Source organism: Serinus canaria, chromosome 3 (assembly GCF_022539315.1).
Source record: "Serinus canaria isolate serCan28SL12 chromosome 3, serCan2020, whole genome shotgun sequence".
Lineage (NCBI taxonomy): Eukaryota > Metazoa > Chordata > Aves > Passeriformes > Fringillidae > Serinus > Serinus canaria.
Window position 1 is genome coordinate 1,083,000 of NC_066316.1, and position 24,509 is coordinate 1,107,508.

The window sequence follows — 24,509 nt, forward strand, 5'->3', positions numbered from 1 at the left end:
CCCAGCGATGTGAAATTCAGACTCAGGAGACCAAGACCACATTTTCTCACAACATGCACTGCAGTTTAGTACAAGATGAAACAAACCCCCTGCAGTCACTAATGGCACCACCATTAGGTCTCAAATCAATATTTAATAGGCTAACCACTGCAATGAGCTGGTCAGTTAAATTTCCTGATGTGATACTGGATTATGCAGATTCAATTAAACTGTCCTTTTGCAAGAATGAGATAATATAAATCTTAAAATTAAGAAGAAAAACTCATTTTTTCCAAACTTGCAAAGTATTAAAAGAGAAACCCCCCAAAAAAATTCCAACCCAAGCCAACAAAGAAGTCCAGTTGGATTCAGGGAAGGATATCCAGCCACGTTGTGTTCATCTGCTGCAACAGGTTTGATTCCAGCCATTCAGATACAAATCTCTTGCAGCAGAGAGGTAACAGTAATGGAAGAATGGCTTTGTGCCTCTTTTAGATGTGAAGAAAATGGATGCAGTTCCCTGCTTTCTAGCAGACTTGCTGAGATCTTCCTGGATTTCTTGAAGGAAATTACTTTTCTTTTTAAGGAGGCAGTGAGTTCATTTACTGCAAAGATTCTTTGCTGACTGGGGACATATAAATACTTCATCTAGACTGGCATGTGCTATAATGCAGATGAATCCTCATTTTATTGTCTCTGTGATTCTGTGTTTAGGTTATGCTGGGAAATGCACATTGTGGGATTTGCTTCACAAACCAGCACTGTCTGCTTTTGCTGTTTTTACCTTGTGCTAAAACCCGTGTAACAGAACCCCTTACTTGCAGATCCCTGTCTCCAGTTTCTGTCTGATACACGAGGTGCAGCAACCATAAATGCTCCACAAGGTATTAACATTACTCCTGCTGAAATCCATCAGAATTCTCAGATCCTGCTGGAACCAGTGACAAATATCTGTTAATAACAGAAGGAACTGGCCAGGGCTGGAAACTCTGAAAATCCAAATGGAGTCAGCAAAGTGACAACGTGTCTCTTTTTAAATTTTTCTTTTGGGATTAAGCTTTTTCCTGCTCCCCTTTGGTTATGGCAGATTATCTTTCCTACCACAAAAACCTTTTTGGTGCAATTCCAATGTCTGGGTTAAGTAGTGGCTCCTTCTCTGTGCAGGGTGCAAACAAGCATAAGCACGGATCAGGGGATAACAACTCACATTCCATGTGCTTATCCCTGAGCATCTGCTGATGAAATCTTGGCTCTCATAGGGATCCACTGAACTCTACTGCCTAAAAAACCCATTTTCACTTAGAAAACTGCTCTGAAGTTGTGTTTCTTTTCCCTCAGAGCACGGAGAGTCTGGATTAACAAACTGTTTCCCAAGAGACTCCTGGTGGTTATCAGGGCTGAGTGTTTTGGGCTCTGAGATCCTTCACCTTCCAAAAGTGCTTAAGTAAATCATGGCATGCATCACTTGCCACACGACACTTCCCACACCTTATTAATAAGGCTCAGGCGTTTTGGAAGGATTCCTGCAAAGGATAAGAGGATATTCAACCTCCAAACCACACAACCTTCAGAAGGACCCCCAGGCAGAGTGGAAAATGCTAGCACACATTTTAACAGCCCCAACAGCTTGTTTTTCTGAAATACAGAGCATGAGAAATGTCCTCCCAAACGTGGGGGTTTTGCATACATTATTTAGAAATGTCTGCTGTGTGAGTCCCTATTTGCATTTGGTTTAAAATACCCCTTTTGCATTCTAAAATGTGATAACACAGACACTCAAGGGAACACTCCCAGTATATTTTCAACAGCCTGAGTACAGATCAATTTTTCAATACTGGAAATTGAAAGCACTGTGTATTCCCTTCTACAATACAAGCAGTGTCTGCAGTAATACCATGCATAACATTTGCATCCCATCACCCTGTGTGGCCTAAGGAGAAATGGATTTGGACAAAAAAAAAAAATCACTTTTCTGAAAAATGGGATTGGCTAAACCATACCTGCCAGGACAGGATGCTGACTGATCTGAGCTGAGGACATGACCCAGGTTTCCCCACACTTCCACAGCTCTGTAGCTTTAAGCTGCTCCTGTCTCAGGAAGTGCATCCTTGCTGGCTTCATCCACCATTGTTTTCCCAGCTATTTGAAAGCTATTTGCAATGCATGGAGTCAAAATGTGGTTGCTATGTATTTAAGACATCTTTCCTCCCCAAACTGGGGGATTTTTGGATCCAGCTGTTGGGAATCACCTGACTCTTCACTATTCTAGAACCAGAGGCTGCTTCTTCCCAGTTTCTCCCAGCACAAGGTGCCTGTATCCTCCCTTTGCTGGGCACAGACATCAGCTGCTACATCTCCCCTCTCCAGACAAGCCCTGGAGGAGCACCAGTGCCCTGGATGATGCACTGGGGTTTGCAGTGTGCAAGAGAGAGCCCCACACTGCTGGGAGCCTGGCTCCTCACTCCAGCAGCCACACAAGGTGCTGGCAGCTGAGATTCTTTAGACCCAGCCCATTTATCTGAGCTTCTTTTGCTCCTGAGGAGTTCCCCACGTGCAGGACAAGTGGATCAGACCCCACACTGTGCCCCACTCTGCTCCTGCTGTGTGTCAGCCAGAATCAGGCTCTTGCCTGTTGTTCTGAGCACTTCCCACTGGACCAAAGCAGGGAGGTGTCCCCAGCCTTCCTCCCCTTCCCTGCGGTGCTGCCAGCCTGGAACCTGCTCTGGAGGTGAAGGAGGATTCAGGGAAGGGCTGAGTGCAGATAATCAGCAGCACCAGTGGGGACTGGATGGTCCATGAGAGGTCAGGGGCAGCCCCAGAGGAGAGAAGTGCCCTGGTGAGGCATTGCTCTAGGAACCACTGGAACACAGAGTGAAAGCAGGGAAGCACAGGCTGAGGGTGGATGGGATAGTCCCACTCTGGCTACACGTGCTCAGCTGAGATTATTGTTCCTTTCAGCCAAAACACGTGTTAAAGGTGGGTGATTTCAGTATTTTGCACTTCCCATAAACAACAGCAAGTTGCCCAGCCCTCAAAACCTGCAAGGCTGAGTGTGACACGTCACCATTTGTCTCTGACTTTGGGTCCTGCTGAAAGAAATGCTGCCCAAAAAAATCACTCCCCACTGTGCCCACAGCAGAATCCTGAGGGGAGACTCCAGGAACAAGCAGGGCTGCACTTTAGGGGTTCAAAGGAATAAAGAAATAAATATGATCCCAGTGAGGAAAAAAGATGAGACCATGCAAAAAGTTTCTCAAGGATGACATTTCTTTAAGTTAGCCTAGGTTCACTGCAAATCACTTCTTCCTTCATGGGCTTTTACCTTTGTTCTGAAAAATTACATTTCCCTAAGAAAAAAGAAAGCAGTAACACTTCTAAATAAATAATCAGGACTTGATGTACTGCCAAGGGTTTCTACTAAAGGCTAGGAAAATGATCAGCATAATTAAAAATAAATTCAGAGTGTGCACATGGTGCTTTTTATGTTATAATGTTGTTTCTTTGTGCATACTTTTTCTGGGTTAAAAAAACGAACAAAGGGAGAGATAATTGGCAGGGCATTAAGCTCAGTAATCGTAAAGTAATGCCAGGCTGAATGGTTTTCTTCTTGTCCTGACAATTATTACATGACTAGTTGCTACTTCATGGCCTCAGCCAGGGCAAAGGTGCTTCCAAGGCTTCCCTTCCAAAGCCATGAGCACTTGAGCAGATCCTTCAAACTTTTGGGAAAGGGAATAGCCTGCCACTGGTAATTTTATTAATTTCATTAATTTTATTTCCTTATTTTTATTCCTTTTATTTCCTTCCTTTTATTTTTGGAAGAAAGCAAATGGGAGTGTGATTGCTGTGTCCCATGCAGGTTCAGAGCAAAATCCCAGGCTGTCAGTTTTCGTAATGCAGAGATAAAAATCAAATCATTAATCCCACTGTGGGCCAGCTGCCACACATTCACTGAACATAATGAACCCACAGAAAGGGAAGGGCTTGTGGTGTGTGCCTGTCAATGTGGAAAGGGATTTGAAAGAGTTTCAAACTACTCTCCCACTATCCTGATTTACTCCCTCCAGGTTACTAGGCTAGGGATATTTTGTCAGCTGAAGACTGAAGATCATGTTTCCAAGGACAGCCTCTGGAGTTCCTTGGAAATGCAGGCAAAGAAACCTGGAGATGCAATCTGAGATGGTTTGCAGGCTTTCACACACAAGTCAAAGCAAGTGTAGCAAGTGTCCAGGTAAATAATTAAACATGTGAGGTCACTTGCAGTGCAGCTAAAAAATTAGAAGAGGTTGGACTAATGATGAATTCCCGTCCTTAATTCTTTGGGGTTTGGCTTTTGTACCTCTAAACCTTTGGAACACATCCCTGTCCTGAGCAGCCCCGATAAAAATCTGTGCTATGGACCAGGCTATAAATTCCTGCTGGTAGAGGGGAGAGCAGGCTTTTATCTCTTCAGATCAACCTTACATTGCACGGTCTTTACACCTCCTGTGGGCCTGTGCTTCTCCCTTCAGCTCTGCAGCTTGCTGCTTCCTTCCTGCACATCTGCGGGAGCTGCAGCAATTCGGCTCAAGCACCAGCTAATGCTCAGTGAGAGAACAAAGTCTGTTCTGGAGGTAAGAGGGCTGCAAAGCACCCTTAAAACCTGCTTTTGCTGTGGCCATGTCTTCACTCCACCAAAGAGCACAAATCTCTGCATACTGGAATCATGACTTCAAGGTGGTCACGACACTGATTTTCGTTTCTTTTAATTCAGAGAAAGAATTAAAACAAATTAATCCCTGCCAAAACAAATACTGGTGGGACAAGTTCTAGCACCAAGCACGTTTTACAGCTGAGATGGAATTCCCTGAAAAGCAGTGTCTAATGGAAACAAGGACAGTTCCTTCACTCTGTGAAAGCTGGCAAAGGTGCTGGAGAAGGAGCTGTAACCCACACAGAGCAGAAGACAAGAACTCCCCTGAGGGCTGTTTAAAGTGGGCATCACCACTGGGCCTGGGTATGTTTTGGCACACTGGCACTCTGAAGGAGTTGGTCAGCTAAGGCCACTCTGTTAATAGCATTAAGAAGCCTGCATTACACATAAACCACATTTTTAGCACTCAGTGCAGCATCATTTTTTAAAATTCAACATAATGCTAAGTCATTAGCAAAGCAAAGATCAAATCAAACAGGAGAGAACCCCCTGTGCATCATCTGCTTGCCCCAAACATTTGTTCCTATGTAAACCAAACCAAAATAGTAAATTTACAATTCTTTTCTCACGAGTTAACAGAACCTTGGACTAGAAAACAAATGCCAAAAGTCAAATTCCTAAACTGCCTTAGCTTTTCTGAGTTTCAAGCACTGTTGGCTTTGCTGTGCAAACAATACAGTTCAGCCTGGAACTCTAATTAACAGGAGCTTCTGGGTGCTCAGCCCTCTGAAAAACATGGCAGCACCTAAAAGTTCCAGCTGAGAGGTTAGATACTGTCAGGGAACAGATCTCCCTCCCTGCACTTATGGGCTGCCAGGAAGTTATGTGCCATGCTAATCTCTGAATCAAAGCAAATTTCATGGAGCACAGCAAGCTGCCAGATTTCATGTTTATGGGCAAATTTATGAGCTCCAGGGGTGTTCCCATATTCTGCTCTGCACACTTGCCTTGCTGTCTTTGCTGCCATAAAAAGCACAATGTTCATTCTCCTCCCCAAAGATGGGCCTTAACCTGCAATCCCATTTGAGGGAAACTTTCCAGGCACCTCACTGGCTTTCTGACCAGACCTTTTCTGAACAAAGCCACTGCTGCTCAGCTAAATTAAAGAATGTTTGATGCACTTGTGGTGCAGCTGCCACACAAATCTTGCTTCCCTGAAGAACCAACCCCACCCTAAATCTGTGTTTAGATTTCAGCGCATGTTCTGTGAGCACTGAGAGCACACAGCATCACGAGCAGTGCCCCCCCAGGTGCTGTACCTGTGAGGTAGGTGTTGTGTGAGGAGTTGATGAAGTAGTGTGACAGGGGCTGGGACATGTCCTCGTTCAAGTCCAGTTTCTCGGGGGGCACCACGCCGTTCTCCTCGCCGCTCAGGTAGCGCATGAAGCCGTCCACGGAGATCTGTCCTGGGAGAGCACACAGGGCAGCACAGTTACCCACCTGCACCCTCTGCCACGTGCACATCACAGCTGCCACCCTCCACCTCTGCACACAGAGATTTCAAGGTATCTTCAGGTAGAAAAAGTCAGAGAGAGAAGAGACACATCATGCAAAGGCACCGGGATATGACAGATTCCCGCTTGCGCTTTTTCTTGGCTTTTTGCATTAAAATTATCTTAGCCCCTAAAATCTGCATGAAACTTCAAAAAGTATCACCACTGTGCTTTAAATAGTTCAAGTTGTAGAGTTAATTGGCTGGTCTTTTTCTCTCACCACTGCCATGGTAAATTTGATCTGCTGTCTCTTCTTGGGATGGAACCACAGCAGAAGCCACGTCAGCAGTTACAGTGAGATCCTTCTCTCTGCAGGGTTTGGAGCTTGCCAGCACAAGAAATTTATTTTTCTTCCCCTTCAAAGACCTCTTCTCTGATTTATCTGATTAATTACAATTCCCCTCCCTATGGGGTCACTCAGTAGTGCTTTACTGAAACACTTAAAACCAGCACAAAGATAAAAATGCCTCCTTTTTCCTGAGGCACCTGGCCAATTGAAATGTTCAACACAACTCAGTGCCACAGAGGCACCTCCTGCTGAAGAGGGCAAGACCTTCCTCATCCTCCCCTCTCACTTTGTCCTCTTTCCCTCACACTCTGCCTTTTTCCCCCTCACCCACTGCACTCTTTCTGCACTTTTGCCCTTTTTCTCACACTCTGCATATCTTTGACTTGATTCCCAAAGCACACATAAGTGTGCCAGCTAAAGTTTGGTAAGTAACAAATCCATTTGAATGTTTTTATTGGGCATTGGAACAGGCCTGAAAAATATAAGAACAAGTGTGGAGGAGAAATACAAAAGTGTCTAATGCTTCCTCAGCCACAGACATTCCTAAACCTCAAAATTAGAGATGTGTAGCTGCACACTTGCACAAAGATTGTCTAGGCTTGGCTCTAACTCTAGAAATGCACCTGAATTAGAAACTTTGAGTTTGGGAAGGCACTGCCCAGTGTGGAAATGCCTCTCTGTGCCTCTCTCTGTATTTATACCCACATGCAGAAACACTTGAGGCAGTTTCTCAGCAGATGGTTCCACAGAACACCTCAAACTGCTGCTCTGCCAACTCCAGCCTGGTGGAACTGATGCAGAGATCAGAAAAGAACCACCACAGTGAAGCCAACAGAGTCTGGCATTTTTTCATTACAATTTGACAGGAAGGAGAAGTAATTTCCCACTAGAAGAGGAGTATGTTGAGAGGTTCTATTGAATTTCCTGACTGAATTTCAGCTTCATTACATGGAACACGGGAAGTGTTTGTGCAGCCTGATCTTTTTCTGCATCCCTGGCTCCACCTGATTGTTCCAAAATAGTTACAAGGGAGGGAAAAGGAAAAGAAAAGCACAAATGAAGTGGCAAGTTCTACCCATTTCACAGTAATTCCTTACTAGCTCCAGCTACTCCATCCCATCCCTTACAAGATCTATTACAGGGGGTCAAACACATGAATGTTCCTGGTTCAGGGAAAACCACATAAAAATGTAACTGTTGCTTTGTCCACAAGTATCAAGGCTCTTTTCCAGTCTGCTCTAAATACACCAGAAGGCACTTCTGTTATCCCAGCTCCTTTTTCCTGGGAGCAGTCTTCAGGCAGGTGACACACTTCTGGCAAATGATCTATCAAAAATTCACAGAATTTCCAGGGGTAATTAAATGAATCCTCCTTTCCAGGGTTCTTAGATCTTGTCAACACTCATCAATCAAAATGTTTTCTCCCGTAGCACACGAGAGCTGCAATATCCCCATCCCTGGGAGATGGTGATGACACATCTGTGGCTCCTCCACCAAGCAGGAGCTGCAGCCACTGGTTGGCAGGACAGCCTGGCCTTTGCCAATGCACTTCTCAGAGGCTCCTCTCTTTGGAGATTCCCACAGGAACAGTGAGATCACACTCTTGCTGGGTTATCTGAGCCCTGTCTGGCCAGCTCCAGAGCAGCAGGCACTTTCTCCTGTGTGGCTGTGGCAGTGCTAGGGCAGACACAGGTGACAGCCCGTGGAAATCTGCTCCCATGCAGCCTCCAGGGCTGGGAAAAGGCACAGGCTGCTCCTGACACAGAAATGCCTCTCCCACTGCCCACTAAGACACAGGTAGCTTGACAAGATCCTGCTTGGCCAAGGCCTTCAGCAGCCAGCAGGACCAGCATGCTGCCCTGGCTGGGGAAATGCTCTGTGTCCCTGGGAGCTGGCCAGCTCCTCAGCAGGAGCATGTAAACAAAGCCCTGCTCACTCAGCACCTGCTAAAACACATCAGGGCTCAAAGCAGGCTCCAGCTTCCCAGAGCAGCTTCTCCTGCAGTTCTGTGCCCTCTGCAGAGCCCCAGGACCAAAACACCAGCAGTGCAGCAGTCTGGGGAGAGGTAATAAAGGTGCAGCCAACCCTGAGAACTTCTCCAAGAGCTGCTTGATCTAAACTTCATCCCCTTGTTTTGGTGGGTGTGCTGGATGTGCAGCTACTTAACTTTCCTAGGATCTGCCAGCCTGCTGCCAGGAGCCTTCCAGTCCTCCAGGAAAAGTCTTGGGATGGAAAACAAGAAAGGCACAGCAGAAAAGACAACATATGTGAACACTTCTCTTTGCATTTCATTCTTGCAGCTTTGCATTTCATTCCTTCTACCTTCACTTGTCCCTTAAAATTTGTGGATGATCTGTATGACAAAATGTGCACTTGATTGTACACAGTAAACAGGTTAGGTGGTGTGGATTTGAAACATTTCTATCTGTATATTTGCAAACTTCCCAGTGCTTTCCATTTGTTACACCCATGCTGTTATCCACTCAGTTATAATGGAACTGGAGACACGATTGTGCCAAGAGATGTTATTAAAGCAAGAAAGAAAACAAACACAAAGGAAGCGAGACAATTAATTGGCACCTTGTATCTCCCAGTCAGCAGCACAGAACTGCAACAGTATTTTGTCTGACAGTGAAATCAGCTTTATTCCAATGCAATCTGTAACAATAATCACATTTGCTGTAATCCCACACAACTGAGCAGCCCTCTCAATTTGAAGATAAGAATCCAACAAGCAAAGCAGACACTTGATAATCCAGGGAGAGATCTGTGAATCCCATTGGGAACTCTCTCACAAACAAGCACTGCAACTCAGAGCTCATTAGGGATTAAAATTTCATGCAGAGTGTGGAGCAGGAAGCAGAGTCCTGGTGTGTCTCTTGACACTGGGCCCACGTTAGCTACTGTGTGCTCCCTGGCTCTGTGAGCCAGCAGAGAAACTCCCAGGATCAATTTCCATGAAATTCCCACAGTGTGGGACACAGAGTGCCAGGGCCACTCTGGTGGCACTTGCAGCGCTGGCATCCCAGTGATGTGAAAGCTGCTTGGCTTTCAGACCCATTTCTAGGGGCTAACTGCATTTTCTGTCTGCACCCTGCTTTGGGCAGGACAGGACTGTCCCACTGCACTGTCCCCTCTGTGCCACTCCTGGTGACAGTGTCACCACAAGGAGAGAGCACTGCACAAGCTCAGCCAGACTGAGAAGACCCCAACCCCACAAGTGGGTAAAGACCTCACCCCAGTTATCCTAGGGCTGCTTTGTTTTAGCAAAACCAGTGAGCATGGCAAAGACTCTCAGGCTTTGGGTCAGGATGTGCAGATTGATGAAAAGATCAGAGCAGCAGCCACCATTTACACACCAGGGGCAGAAATCACCACTGGCTCCTCCAGCTCAGCAGTTCTCTCAGTGATCAGTGAGGGCCAAAATTCACACTGGTCAGACAGCCTTATCAAATTCATAATTACAGCAACAGCAATATATCTGAATTACTGCTTCTGGTTATTAGTGAGGCATTTAATGAAGTTTTAAACTCAGATTTTTCCTAATTGGAAAAACTAATCTGCAAAAGAGCTCAGACAGAAATAAACTGAGGTCAGCTTAAAAGATCAGGGTTTCTTTGAATTTGAAAGCTGGACTGCACAAAACGTCCAGAGGCTGAACACTGATCAGTGAAAGGTCTGGTTTCATAAAGTCCTTAAAAATGTGAAAAAGTAGAATCAACAACACAGGGTTTAAAAACCAGACAGTTCTGGTGCCTGTTAGCAAAACAAGAGGGCAAAGCTGCCATGAACCAGGTAAAATGGGACACAAACCAAATGAAAACACACAAATAACAATTCATAGCTAATCACTGGAGCAAAGAGAAATCCAAAATACAGAGGTGAACAGGGAAGAAGAAGCCTGGCAATCGATCACCCTGAGAAGCAGATGAGATGCAGAGACCAGCAACCCATCTGGAAAGGGAGCTGCATCAAAAAAGGTGATTAAGAAAAAGGAATGAAACAGGTAATGAGACCAGAGTGAGCACCAGAAAACTTGGGGGGAGTGTCTGAAAAAGCTTGGCAGAGCTTCAATTAAGTGTGCTAGGAAACAGTCTTGCAGGGGATTTATTGCTTGTCTCATTGCTAAAATCCTTTAAAATTAAACCCGGACAATATCCTGTTGTGCTCCAATCTCATTTCCTCTCTCTAAACTTGGAGGAAAACATAATGCTGCCCTCAGTTAGAGTCACTGAAACACCTTCTGCACAAAGCAAAACAAGCTGTCTTGGGGAATGTGCTCTTGAAAGAGAAATGGAAAACTCCCTCGGTGAGAAAGGAACAGAGCAAGAGTCCCCACTGCAGCCTTGAATGGGTACAGATGTGAACACAGAGAGTGATTCAGGATCAGGATCAATCATCCTATAGATATGGTTTAACCTGACCCAAGATCAGGGTAAATGCTTGCTGAATGGGACACAAACACCAACAACCATTCCAGCTACACAGCTAATCACCAGAGCAAAGGAAAATCCAAAATACAGAGGGGAACAGGGAAGAAATGCCTGGGAATCTCTCTCCCTGAGAAGCAGATGAGCCCAAGTCAGGGAGGGAAGGCAGGGGAAGGCAAACCTGGCTGCACAGCAGAGCTTGCTCAGTCCCTGCTAACCCAGGGGGAAACACCACATGCCCAAGGACCCTGAGATCCAGAGCTGTGTGCACAGCAAGGCTGCTCCAGTCCAGCAGAGTTCAGGGGGTCTAAATCAGGAATGCTTGCCATTCTAATGAGGCTGTCATATCCACTTGGTCATCTGGGCAAGTGCACTGAGAAAACCAAGAGTGGATACAACTACCTCCCATTTTGGGGGGTGGCAAGAAAATGTTTGCAGATGGAAAACCAGTTTTCTGAACCATCAAGATGAGGCACTGCAGCCCAAGACACTGAATTCACTCCAGGGAAGAAATATTTCCTACAAGCTTCCACAAGAGCCATGCCAAAGAGCAAATCTACTGAAATCAGCATTAAAACTTCAGGAGCATTCCAAGGACACTGCCATCTCCAAGGGAAAGGAAGATGGAGGGGCACCTGAGGGAAAAGCAGATTTCCAAACCACCCAGGTTTAACAAGATCTTCAAGCCAACTATTGAGTGTGGTATTTATTTCCTCCTTTTATTAGGAGTCCCAGGCTTTTCCAGCCCTTTTCAGGCTCTCAGGAAGGAAGGGCTCTAACCCACAGGGGCTACACAGCCCACAAAAAGGAGGGGTTTTTCTCCAGTAGTGCTAGGAAACAGCAAAACACACACTGAAGCAGGGAAGATTCTAAGCACTCAACATTTTCTCTTCCTTACAATTTCTACCTTGGAAACACATTTATTTTGATGGCTGTTGATCCCTTAAATGCCTTCAGCAGCTTCAAAACCCTCTGCTGTTCCAATGCCTGGTCACAGTTCAGAGCTTCTGGTAAGCAGAGCTGTCTTGAGAAGGAAAACAAGGCTTGGAGCAGTTTCTAAACTTCAGCAGGCAGATGCTAAACTTGTCAGAAGGCAAACTTAAATAGCCAGTAATTGTTAAGGAGTAGGGGGGAACTCCAAGCAATCAATCTCTCCAAAGTCTCAAGACTGAAGCAGGGTTTTACAGCCACAAACCCACCCTCTGCTCTCGACTTCTCAGCAGAGATGTAGGAGGAATTGTTTCTGACAGGACATCCCTCCCAGACAGTTAGTTTAGATCCAACTAAATCCACAAAGCCACTCCAAAACCACCTTACACCAGTCCCCAGCCAGCAGTGCAATGAGCACTTTGCAACACGGCAGATTTCTGAGGCAGCTGAGAGGAAAGGATTGAAATCAGACAGATAAAAACACCCTCCATCCCAGCAATACTACAGCTATTTCTGACAGACCTGAAACAGGGACAGCACTGGAATATGTCACTGTCTTGCCAAACCTCTCAAAAACATCCTCTGTGCAATGCCTCAGAGTGGTCCTGGGAGGTGGAATAATGTTAAATGTTGGCTTACTTCCAATTGCTAAGTTGCACTAAGAGATGAGCACAAGTCAGGGAGGGAAGGCAAAAAATATATCTAAAAATATGGAATTTTTCTGCTAAGTGATAGTTCTCTACAAAAGCTATTAATGCACCTGCCAAAAAGACTGCCCTGTAGTATCAGGGGAAGAGGTAAGAGAAGTGTGTCAGTGTGCTCCAAGTGCTGAAAAACATCTGAAGAGAAAAACCACGCATTTTTACTTCCACCAACTCCTGCAACTGAAAATAGATTAATAGTAAAGAGAAGTGGAAAAGAACAAAGGGGTGGCACTGCAAAGACAGTGCAAATCAGCTGAAAAGAAGGGATTTTAGTCCCTTTAAAGGGCCTTCCTTATCTGTTCTTTAAACTTGGTTCTGCAGCTGCAGGCACTGCAGTGGCCAATCCCTTCCATAAACAACCTGAGCTCTCTCCTAACAACAATTGCTTTTTTTGCCCTCTTCACCACCTCTGGTACTCCGTGCCAGAACCATCTTGTTTTTAGGAAAGTCTTCCTCATTTCCAGCCTAAAGGTATTCAAGGCCACTGGATCCCTGTGTGTTCTTGTGCCAGCACTGTCCCTTGGCTCCCCACCTGAAGGACACTGGTGGCTACTGAAGGACACTGGTGGCTATTGAAGGACACTGGTGGCTACTGAAGGATACTGGTGGCTATTGAAGGACACTGGTGGCTACTGAAGGACACTGGTGGCTATTGAAGGACACTGGTGGCTGTTGAAGGACACTGGTGGCTGTTGAAGGACACTGGTGGCTATTGAAGGACACTGGTGGCTGTTGAAGGACACTGGTGGCTATTGAAGGACACTGGTGGCTGTTGAAGGACACTGGTGGCTACTGAAGGACACTGGTGGCTGTTGAAGGACACTGGTGGCTGTTGAAGGACACTGGTGGCTACTGAAGGACACTGGGGGCTACTGAAGGACACTGGTGGCTGTTGAAGGACACTGGGGGCTACTGAAGGATACTGGTGGCTACTGAAGGATACTGGTGGCTACTGAAGGACACTGGTGGCTATTAAAGGACACTGGTGGCCGTTGAAGGACACTGGTGGCTGTGGAAGGACACTGGTGGCTGTTGAAGGACACTGGTGGCTGTTGAAGGTACTGGTGGCTGTTGAAGGACACTGGTGGCTATTGAAGGACACTGGTGGCTACTGAAGGACACTGGTGGCTATTGAAGGACACTGGTGGCTGTTGAAGGACACTGGTGGCTACTGAAGGACACTGGTGGCTATTGAAGGACACTGGTGGCTGTTGAAGGACACAGGTGGCTATTGAAGGACACTGGTGGCTGTTGAAGGACACTGGTGGCTGTTGAAGGACACTGGTGGCTCTTGAAGGACACTGGTGGCTATTGAAGGACACTGGTGGCTGTTGAAGGACACTGGTGGCTATTGAAGGACACTGGTGGCTGTTGAAGGACACTGGTGGCTATTGAAGGACACTGGTGGCTATTGAAGGACACTGGTGGCTGTTGAAGGACACTGGTGGCTGTTGAAGGTTACTGGTGGCTGTTGAAGGACACTGGTGGCTATTGAAGGACACTGGTGGCTGTTGAAGAACACTGGTGGCTACTGAAGGACACTGGTGGCTGTTGAAGGTTACTGGTGGCTGTTGAAGGACACTGGTGGCTACTGAAGGACACTGGTGGCTGTTGAAGGACACTGGTGGCTGTTGAAGGACACTGGTGGCTGTTGAAGGTTACTGGTGGCTGTTGAAGGACACTGGTGGCTACTGAAGGACACTGGTGGCTATTGAAGGACACTGGTGGCTGCTGAAGGACACTGGTGGCTATTGAAGGACACTGGTGGCTATTGAAGGACACTGGTGGCTATTGAAGGACACTGGTGGCTACTGAAGGACACTGGTGGCTATTGAAGGTTACTGGTGGCTGTTGAAGGACACTGGTGGCTATTGAAGGACACTGGTGGCTACTGAAGGACACTGGGGGCTACTGAAGGACACTGGTGGCTATTGAAGGACACTGGTGGCTATTGAAGGACACTGGTGGCTATTGAAGGACACTGGTGGCTGTTGAAGGACACTGGTGGCTGTTGAAGGACACTGGTGGCTACTGAAGGACACTGGTGGCTGCTGAAGGACACTGGTGGCTACTGAAGGACACTGGTGGCTGCTGAAGGACACTGGTGGCTGTTGAAGGTTACTGGTGGCTGTTGAAGGACACTGGTGGCTGTTGAAGGACACTGGTGGCTATTGAAGGTTACTGGTGGCTATTGAAGGTTACTGGTTACCATTAAGTTTTCTGTTTTTCCTTGTAATTGAAGACTTTCCGTTCTAAAGGATTTTTACATTTAGTTTTTCACTTGAGATGCAATGTTCCAAACAAATGCAAGGTCTGAAATTAATTTTACAGCTTAACTAGAAAAAGCAACCTCCAGAGTATTACAGAAATACATTTTGCAAACTCATTTTGACAAATAGTTTGCATTCACATATTTATGCTGACACATTATCCATGCTAACACTTGTTGCACAGATATATATATTTTAAACAATTTTTAAAAAAGGTTTTCTGGTAATCTACCTAGCTTAGCACTTGCTGCTGGCAGCCTGGGCCAGCCTACAACTTTGGTGTGGCTTAAACATTTCAGAGAGTACGAAATCATGACTGGGATCTATTGTTCTGTCAATGTTTGAGACAGAAACAGTGCACAGAGCTCTTCTCCTGTGCACCTGGAATGCTGGAAAACACTGACAACCCCAAAGTTAAAGGGCTCTTGGGGAAGCATTCTCACTGTCCAGCTGGGAGGCCAAAGAATTCCAGCTGTTCTGTTGGAACACTTCCTACAAATGTTTCATCCCAACCATTTGCCTGAGTGATTTGTATGTCAGAATTTATGCTTTAAATATTATGAAGTATGTCTTAAAAGTAGAGCTGTGGCTGCATGGTGCTTGTTTTTGCCATAAAAATCTGTCACCTAGGAAATGAGCCCCTGCTGCCACCAAAGGAATCCAGGGTGCAATTATTCCTAAGCACTTAATAAAAGGTGAATTTAATGCAGTGGGGTGAAAATGTTTAAATTGCATCAATTTTAAAGGAGGAAAACCACATTTATGCTGGAGTGAATACTGCCTGGTGTTAAGGCTGCCATGGGAAAAATACATACAATAGATGCTGTATAAAATTAAATAGAACTTAATTGAATGATAATTGCTTAATTTATTTTATTACCTAAGAAAAACTCAGCGCAACAACTACCAATAAATGTGCACTGCAAATCAGAATTAATACTGGAATTCATGGAGAGAGCCATGCAACCAGCTCCTCTGCAATCCTTACAAATGCCTGTCAAACCAAGGCTGACACACAGCAAATAGAGAGAAAACCTGGAGAAGGAAACACTGTGAAATGTAAGAGCAGAGCTCTTTTTCTCTGTACAGATCTAAAGGTCTGGCCCTTTAAAATTAAAGAAGCAGAGAGAATATTTAAATAAATTCATCCTTACAAAAAAAACCAACACATTTATGCCATTACTTTAAAGCACTTTCACGCTCTATTTTTAAAGCTTGCACCACAAAAACCACTCTAAAAATGAAGGCTGATAATAACCTAACCCTTGCCTTGCTCCCTCCGAGGACAATGTGGAAGCAGACATTTTATATTGGTTTTTTCACACTCCTTTCCCTAGCAGACCTTGGGTTTGTGCTTTCATGTCCAGCCTGGTGCTGGGGACAGCTCTTCCTGCATTCCTGGAGTGTGGGAGTGACCCAGGGGCTGTGGCTTGGGGCTTCCAGAGCCCTCACCTCTTTCAGAATGAAAGCTTTCAACTGAGACATTGGGATTTGAGCTCTCAAAGCTCCCTCTGAGCTCAGAAACTTTCAGAATTGAATTGCATTGTTAGGTGAGGAAGAGCCACGTGTTTCTGTGGAATGGGAAACACACAGAGCTGTGGGAAATTCTTCTCCAGCCTCCCAGCACACAGGGAGAGACTGCTCAGCACCACCAGGGGCTTGCTCCTGCTCCCAGCTGATCAGGGAACAGCTCTGCAGGGAATTCATCTCCTTCCCAGCACGACACAAAGCATTAATCACAGCAGCTCACAGTACAACACTGCTGCAGACACTTCACCTGTGCAGATGTCAAACCCACCTCGTGCTGATTTTGCAAAAGCTCCACCATATCCCAGCAATAAATGCACCTAAAATACATCAGTGACAGGCAGGAGTTTCACTCAGACCTCTGTAACCTCACCAGCAAAAGATTGTACCAGGTACCCGAGGAGCTGCAAAAATGTCAAACATGATGGACAGCCCCTGCTTGCTGTGTGCACAGCAGTGCAGGTGAGCAACAGCAGGCTGCAATGGGGACCAGGGGCATTGTGAGATCCCAAAAGCACCTGAATACTGCACAGCAACTCAACTTTAATCAGCTGTGAGAGAATCATTAGAAGGGAATATTGTGGCACAGTGGATGTGCACAGACAGAGAGCTGGGGCAGGAAATTAGGAAGAGCAATCATCAAGGAGTGAAGGTCCAGCACTATCCAAACAGGGAGCACATGGCTTCCACTTCATAAATCTGGATGTACATTTTCAAGGTAAAAAAAAAAATTCCCTGATTTTATTTAAAATAACTTTTCAATGCATGAAATTTTATTTGCTGACAAGCATGTGCATCACACTTCTGGAGGTTGTCTGGGGACCTGTGTTCATGTTTCTGGCCAAAAACTGACTGGAAATTTCACTTCAACAGCCCTGGCAGCAGGAAGCCTGGGTGATCATCCCTTTTCCAGAGCACCACATTAAAAGGTTAAATCACTGCTGTAAATATGTGCTTAATTTTGGTGACATTTTATAGACACCAAGCATTTTCTGACAATGATTCCATGAGTGCAGAAATGAATGCACACCTACACTTCATTTAATATACAGTGAATTGCATTCCCAGATGCACAGAAAATATTGTGTCCCCATGTCATCCCTGATTAGCCAATTCCTGTCATTTTAAGGCTGTAAGCTTGGGATTTACACTGGAGTTGCTGCCAGTTCCTGCAGCTCAGCTGCCAGACAGGGAGGTGGTTCTTCAGCACAGGGGTGGTTCTCAGGTTGTGCCAGCTGGACCCCAGTGCACAAGCCTGGAAAGGGGAAAGAAAAAACCCCACAACAATCCCACTAAAAGAATTAACTCTCTGTGATCTGCCTTTCCCTTGCTCAGGCCAGCATTTTCAGAGAGAACTGATTCTTCAGGAGCAGCACAAATCACACCCAGGACCAGAGACACCTGTGGAACAGCAAAGGTGTGCCCCAGGGTGAGCAGGGTGAACAGATCCCTCTGGGGCTGGGGGCAAACACCACCACAAAAACCTGTGTGCCCCAAAGGGAACAGGGTGAACAGATCCCTCTGGGGCTGGGAGCAAACACCACCACAAAAACCTGTGTGCCCCAAAGGGAACAGGGTGAACAGATCCCTCTGGGGCTGGGGGCAAACACCACCACAAAAACCTGTGTGCCCCAAAGGGAACAGGGTGAACAGATCCCTCTGGGGCTGGGAGCAAACACCACCCCAAAAACCTGTGTGCCCCAAAGGGAACAGGGTGAACAGATCCCTCTGGGGGCAAACACCACCACAGCACCCTTCTCCCTGGGCTCTGTTTCATGTTTCCTCCTCGTTGCTGGGCAGAGGTGTGACTCTGGCACACCAGCACACCTCCTTCTAATCAATCCTTTCTTTGGTTGATATGGAGTGCTGATATTTGGGTAACAAGGATGATCTTTTAGGTAACAGACTTCCCTGCTGCAGGTGGGAAATGAGGTAAGCAGAGGGTTCAGCTCCAATATTTGCACAGATGAGAAAGGAGGTCACAACGTGGATCCATTTCCTCAAGGTTCTGCTCCTGCTGATGTCAAGAGACAGTTTGCATAAATATGGCCAAGCAGCAGGATTTAACCCTCCAGCAAAACCTCTGGAAACACTCTGTTGGGTTGGACTAGAAAAATCAGAAGCCTTAAGAGAAGAAAATTAGAAGTGTGTGAGAGAGACCATTGATGGTGACATCGATTTCCTTCAGGAAGATGTCAAGGTGAGAAGGCTTCCAGGGAGAGGTGGCAGTGCCTTCAGTTCACCTCTGGACTCTTGGGTGAGTCTCTTTTTTGACTTTTTGGTCCAATCTCTGGACCAAACCATCTTATCTTCATATTAGATCTGTTTTTCAGGATACTCCCATGCATGTAAAATTTCTAAAGTGTAAAGACACCAAAAGCTGGGCTGATCATCAGGATATGTGGATTGGAATAAACCAGGATGCAGATACAAACTCAATGCTATTTTAAGACCTGTGGTGGTAGCAAAAATCTGCAGAGATTTGTGCAGGAGCTCTTTCATTGGTTTTGGCTAAGTGCCCAGCTAAGTCCTGACAACACTTGAGATGTTCAAAAGGGAATTTTCTGATTATAGCATGAAATACACTGAGTTGATCTCATAGCTTGCATTGTAGACCACTCTATCCAAAAGCAGAGGGCCAGACTTAATAGTGCTATTAAATGATAGAATTATCACGCTCTGAGTTCCACTGTCCCTGATCTTTTTCTTTCCACTTAGATGCTGGTAAAGAGCCACTGTGACAGTCAGCTTTCTGCTGAGGGGCACACACCAGAGCAGCTCTTCTGTCAATCCCACACACTGCAAAGCAAGCAGGGAAAGCAGCCCCATCCTTCCCCACATTTTAAATGCACCACAGGAATTCTCACTGGCCTGTGTGGTCCCAAAGCAGACAGCTGGGAAAGCAGCTGGACTTTGAACCAAATTTTGCTCTAGCATGTAGGACAGCTGAGTTCCTGCTCCTGAGTGCAGCAGGGGTGTGAAATGCACTGACCTTTCTTTGCTAGGTTGCTGTTAGGTTCATACTTCTCAATCAGCACTTGAACTTGTTCTTGTTTGAGTGGTGGATAAAGGATCTCATTTAACCGTGGGTCCCGCTGCTTCAAATTGATGAAGTCCATCATCTGATCCACAGTAAGGTAGGGTTTGCTCTTGGCACCACTGGAGAGAAATTAAAGCAACAGCAAAGTCATTTTAATACACTTCCTTGAACTCTTGTTCTGTGTCTGAGACTTCCTGAGGAAATGGAAACAAGATTCATACAAAACCATCCTACAACAAAAACATCGCTCCACTCTGTCTCTGGACTAATTTATTTTGCCAAAGGCTCTCCATCAGCCATCTAGGAGGAAGATCTTTGACAATGTTCAGCATTACTGGCACAATGGGAAGACTTGGAGCAGTGCTAAAAGCCTTTCATCCCTCTGAATTCTTGGAATGAAGCTATTTAAAAAAGCAAAAGAGAAAACAGCCGTGGGATTCAATCCCCAGCTTGCCACAAACACCCTGCTGGCATTCCTGGCCCAGCTATTTGGGTTTACTGCTGAATAACAGCAGCCCTGATTTCATTATTCTGCTAATTTGCCTGGGTCCTTTTTTTTATAAACCTTCTAAAAGCTCTGAGGTGCTCTTCACAAAGAAGAGTCAGTGCAGAGAGCAGAGCTTGGTCCAAGCTGTGCCCAGACAGAAATCCAGGGAGCCTCTGGGCCAGGAGCTGAGCTGAGGGCTGTCTGCAGCACCCAGTCCTGCCCTGCCAGGGAGCAATGGGAAACCTCTCCTGGGACAGGGCTGTGCTCCTCTAAACCCTGACCTTGGGGACAGCAGCCCCAAAAGGGGAATGAGAGCACAGTGGGGCTGTGAAATACATTCACCAGCTGCTTTGGGGGTTGGGGGGTGTACTCTGGAGATTGATGTCCTCTCATGGTGCTCCCTGCCCTGCCTCCTTGGATCAGGCTCTGCTGGAAGTGGAAGTACACAGGCTGCTGCAAGGTTGCTCTGTAACTCCTGGTTGCTCCTGTAGAAGCACCAGGAGTTACAGAGCTCACAACTGAATGGATGAAATCAGTTGTAGCTGGCTGCTAGTTTAATTTCACGGCGTGAATTCATCATACACAGATCCTAAAAGTTACTGCATTTTTTTGCCAGTCCTCATGAAGCTTTTGGGGGTGATTATACACATTCTCGTGCCTATTTCGTGCTGTTATTGCTTATTACTCTTCTTTCTTTACTTTCTTGGAAACCTAAACTGTCCTGGTCAATGCAGAAAAACAAGACCTGGCAGTTCTGCTCCTCTAGGAACAAATTCCTTTAAAACTCAAGCCATCAGAAGTGGAGGTAAAAGGCTGGGAGAGAAGGAGCCCTTGATCCAAGATTAAATAACAGCCCTGCTTGACATTTAAATCTGTTACTGGCCAGCACTGCCTGCTGCTCGAGTGTAAATAACCTACTTTGCCTTGGCCAGCCCAGAAAACCAGTGAATGGGAAAAGGAAATAAATGAAGCACTGAGAGTCCTTCCTTACAACTCAGAAAAGATGTGGTCGATCTCAGGCCGAGGGCAGAGGTTGTTGAGGAACACTCTGTACACTTCTGGCGTGAAGTCGTCTTGAGGGATGGAATCATTCTGTGAGATGGGAAACAAACAGTGAGAGACACACAGCACTTCTGTAAGACCTTTGCAAACTGAGCACTCACTCTTTGGCTGCCTTTGATTGCCTTCCTGCCACCCAGAGGAGCCCAGATTCCGCAGGATTGTGAGTTCCCCTGAATCCCAGAGCAGCTGAAAGAGTACATCCTTAAAGAACACATCCAAATATATCTGTCAGCTTCTATGAGGCACAGCCACCTCATTCTCTGAGCAGGAGAGAAATGTCTATCAGCCCTGCTGAGGCCTCTGAGCTCACCCCAGCAGTGCTGAGCCTGTGGTTTTCAGTGAGCAGAACAGCAGCAGCACAGGGGGTGAGGATGTCACTCATCTTTCCAGAGCTGTCACACAGCTGGGCAACAAACTGGGTCACTGTGTCACTACTAATACACTTGTTCCCTCTCAGCAGCAGTGATTCTGCCTTTTCCTTCCTGGAGATGCCAGTTCAAGGTGCCACAGGTCTGGGCAGGACTCGAGCAGCACAGCTTTGCCATTGCCTTTGTCCCAAACACTCAGTGGAACACACCTGGCAACCAGGCTGCTTTTAGAGGAGCTGATAAAAATGCTCACCTGCAGAGGACAAAATGCCTGCTTTTTTTTGTTTTTTTTCTTCTTACATCCTCTACAATTTAAAGTGATTTAAATTTAGTCCATCTTCTAGATGACAATTTCATCACCCTCACTATGTTTTTGTCCAAAAAAATCAAATTACTGGAGGCCATTACTGTACTGGGTAAGTCCTTTGCATGAAGCTGGAGAGTCCTCCATCCAAAGCTGTGGCACGTGGGCTCTGGGAGCACCAGGGGCTCCCAGGATGCCTCTCCACGCTCCAGAAGGGATGAACTAGAGGAGGAGGATGGTAACTTGGGCACAAAGCTGCTTGCCTGGCCAAGCAGTGCCTGCATTGCTGTGCCTGCTCAGCAGCGTTGCCAGGGGAACCTGAAGCACAGCTCAAGCCTTTGTCAGACCAAGGAAACTTTGCTGTGCTCTTCCTGCTTTGGGTAACAATAAATAAACAATGCCACAGGCCTCGCTTTGTCTCCTCTCACCTGAAACCCACCTGGCCTTGAGAGGGCTTGGTCCTGTTTCTGTCCCCAGGAGTCCGTCTGTCCCACACTGAGCAGTCTGGGCTGCTCCTCTGCTCTGCCTGGACAACCATCTCCAAGCTCCAGCATTCCAGGGTGACCCCATCAGAGCCCTGTGCCCTCCCTTTCCTGGCAGACTGGGAGAGGCTGCAGGGTGAGCTGGTTCCAAACTTCCCTGTGTGTTTCCCAGGGGGTCAATCCCTGAGCCAGGAGTGGTGCAAGGGTGCATGGAGGAGTGGGAATGCTGAGGGCAGAGGATGGAAACAGCTCCCTGCAGGGAGGGCTGCCAGTGGCACTGCCCCCAAGACACTGAAAAATCCAGGCTGGGGAGCTCTGAGTGCCAACACCTGTGTTTGCCTTCAGGCTGGGATTCCCAAAGCTTGGGAATTTTTTCCTGTTAGGGTTTGCACCCTGCCCTCCCCTGCTCCTCTGCTGACAACCCCTGTCCAGCAGGGTGCTGCTCCTCAGCCAGAGCCTTTTGGATGGTTCTCTGATCCCCACAGAACTACAGCCTCCCCATCTAGGTACTATTTTTTTCTTTCCAAGGGATTTGAAGGTGCCCAGCTGAACAAACTTCCAACAACCTGAGATCCAGGCTCTGATTTGCCACTCAGACCCAACTAACAGACACCAGTTTGCCTCCCTGGTGTCTCCAAGCACCCACTGCAAGGAGAATAACCAACAGGAGCCTTCAGGCAGAAGGGTACAGAACTTTTAATAGGCATTTCCTACCAGCATCATCATCAGTGGGCTGCAAACCACAAACATCCAGGTGGGAGAGGAAAGCCACCTCAGGCACAAGCTCCCACAGCGATATTTGGCTTCCAAAAGCCTGTCTGCCCCCAGGGATTAAAATACACTGCCCCCTTACTCAGCCTGGTCTGAGCCATCCCCGTTTCAGAGGAACCACCCACACACCTTATGGGCTCATCTCTTCTTGACACCAGGGAACAAAGCACAAACCTTCTGCAGCACACGAGAGCAGCCCTCGTTTCCAGCTCAGCTCAGTACTGCCATTCCATTCCATTCCTTCATTAGACTCTGATTTCCAGCCCTGCTGATTGAGGATTTGCCTGCTAACCTGCCTGCTTTCCCAACATCTGTATCCAGTCTGTCACCTCTTTGGCAGCATGAGAGCTAATTCAGATTATTTGCACGGACTGGACTCAAGAGCTGGTTATTTTATTTTAACTGTGAAGCTCACTGCTGCTCCACTGGGAACCTCCACATTAACTAGAAGGCAAAACCCACTTTTCACAGCCAAAAGGCCAGCTAAAATAAAGCTCTCCAAATTCTATTTCTTTACCTTTAACCAAAACAAACAAAAAGATCCAACAATAACAAAAAGCAACCCCATTTCCAAAAAACAGCCAAGATTTTTTTAAAAAAGCAACAACATGGGGGAATCAGATCCCAAAGTCAGAAATTCACTGGGGTATTTTAAAACTTTGTTTAAACATTTGTTTAAAGAGATTTCTCCTTTCAGATCTGCTGGGTGATAACTGTTCCAAAAATCAGGCCTTAATTCTGCCAGACCCCACAGAGTCCAGTTGTAACCCAGAAAGAGAGAATTTAATAAAGCCATTATTAAAAAAGGGCCTGACTTGAGGTCCATGGGTCACCCCCCTGTGATCATGCCCTGCTGCTCAGCTCACTCAGCACTGCAGAGAATCCACCCCTTATTCAGGTCCTTAAAGACAAAATAAAGGATTTCTTTCCAGCAATTCCAAGGGTCCTCTCTGGTGCTACTCCTCAGGAGGAAAACAATTACCTGGGCAGGGAGAACTCTTGCTCCTCTTCCCTAAATGCAGAGCCTGCAGCTGGTGCCACAGGGTCTGGCACAGACACAAAGAATTCCCTGGGCAGGGGGGCTGGTGGATGGGGTACTGTCCTGGCACAGCAAAGTCACACAGGGACACTGTCCCCTGTCCCCTGTGCCCAGGTCACTGTGAGAGGCACTGCCCCAGGCTCCAAGAGCCACTCCTCAGTTCCAAGAGCTGCAGCCAAACGTGGTGAGAAGCTCATGGCCAACGAGCTCCATGAGAGGTGTGCAGCCCCGGGGAGAAAATCCATGAATATCAAAATCCAGAGCCTGAACTGCTGCCATCCCTGAGAGATTTCCATGAATTCTCTCGATAACCTGGTGCTACTTGGCTGAGCAAGACTCCCTGTATTCACATCTTGCACGCTGCTGGAGGCTCTTGCTCTTCCAAGGCTTTATGGGAACACCATGTGTCCTCCAGTTCAACAGGGCACAAAAGCTGGAGGTTGAAGCTGAGAATTTCACTTGCTCAGATAAACAGGGACACAAAGGAAAGGAGCTGTGGCTGAAGTTCTGCTGTTCTTCTGTTCCCTTACCTCCACGAGATTCAGTTTTGCCCTTCCTCAGTGTTTTCCAAAGATGATGGCACAGTTTTCTCTGGTGTATGCAGCACATTCCTCTTTGTCCCAACCAAAGAAAGGCTCTCC

General features: G+C 46.6%; 1 protein-coding gene across 1 annotated transcript in view; it reads right to left on the bottom strand.

Moving 5' to 3' along the window:
* Positions 1-24,509, bottom strand: part of PLCB1 (phospholipase C beta 1) — a 323,846-nt gene that overhangs the window by 100,649 nt on the left and 198,688 nt on the right. The window contains exons 8-10 of the mRNA XM_030236244.2: positions 20,834-20,934; positions 19,308-19,474; positions 5,932-6,078 (exon numbers count right to left, since the gene is read on the bottom strand). Of these exons, the coding sequence (XP_030092104.1) occupies positions 5,932-6,078; positions 19,308-19,474; positions 20,834-20,934 (415 nt within the window). The remainder of the gene's footprint in view (positions 1-5,931; positions 6,079-19,307; positions 19,475-20,833; positions 20,935-24,509) is intronic.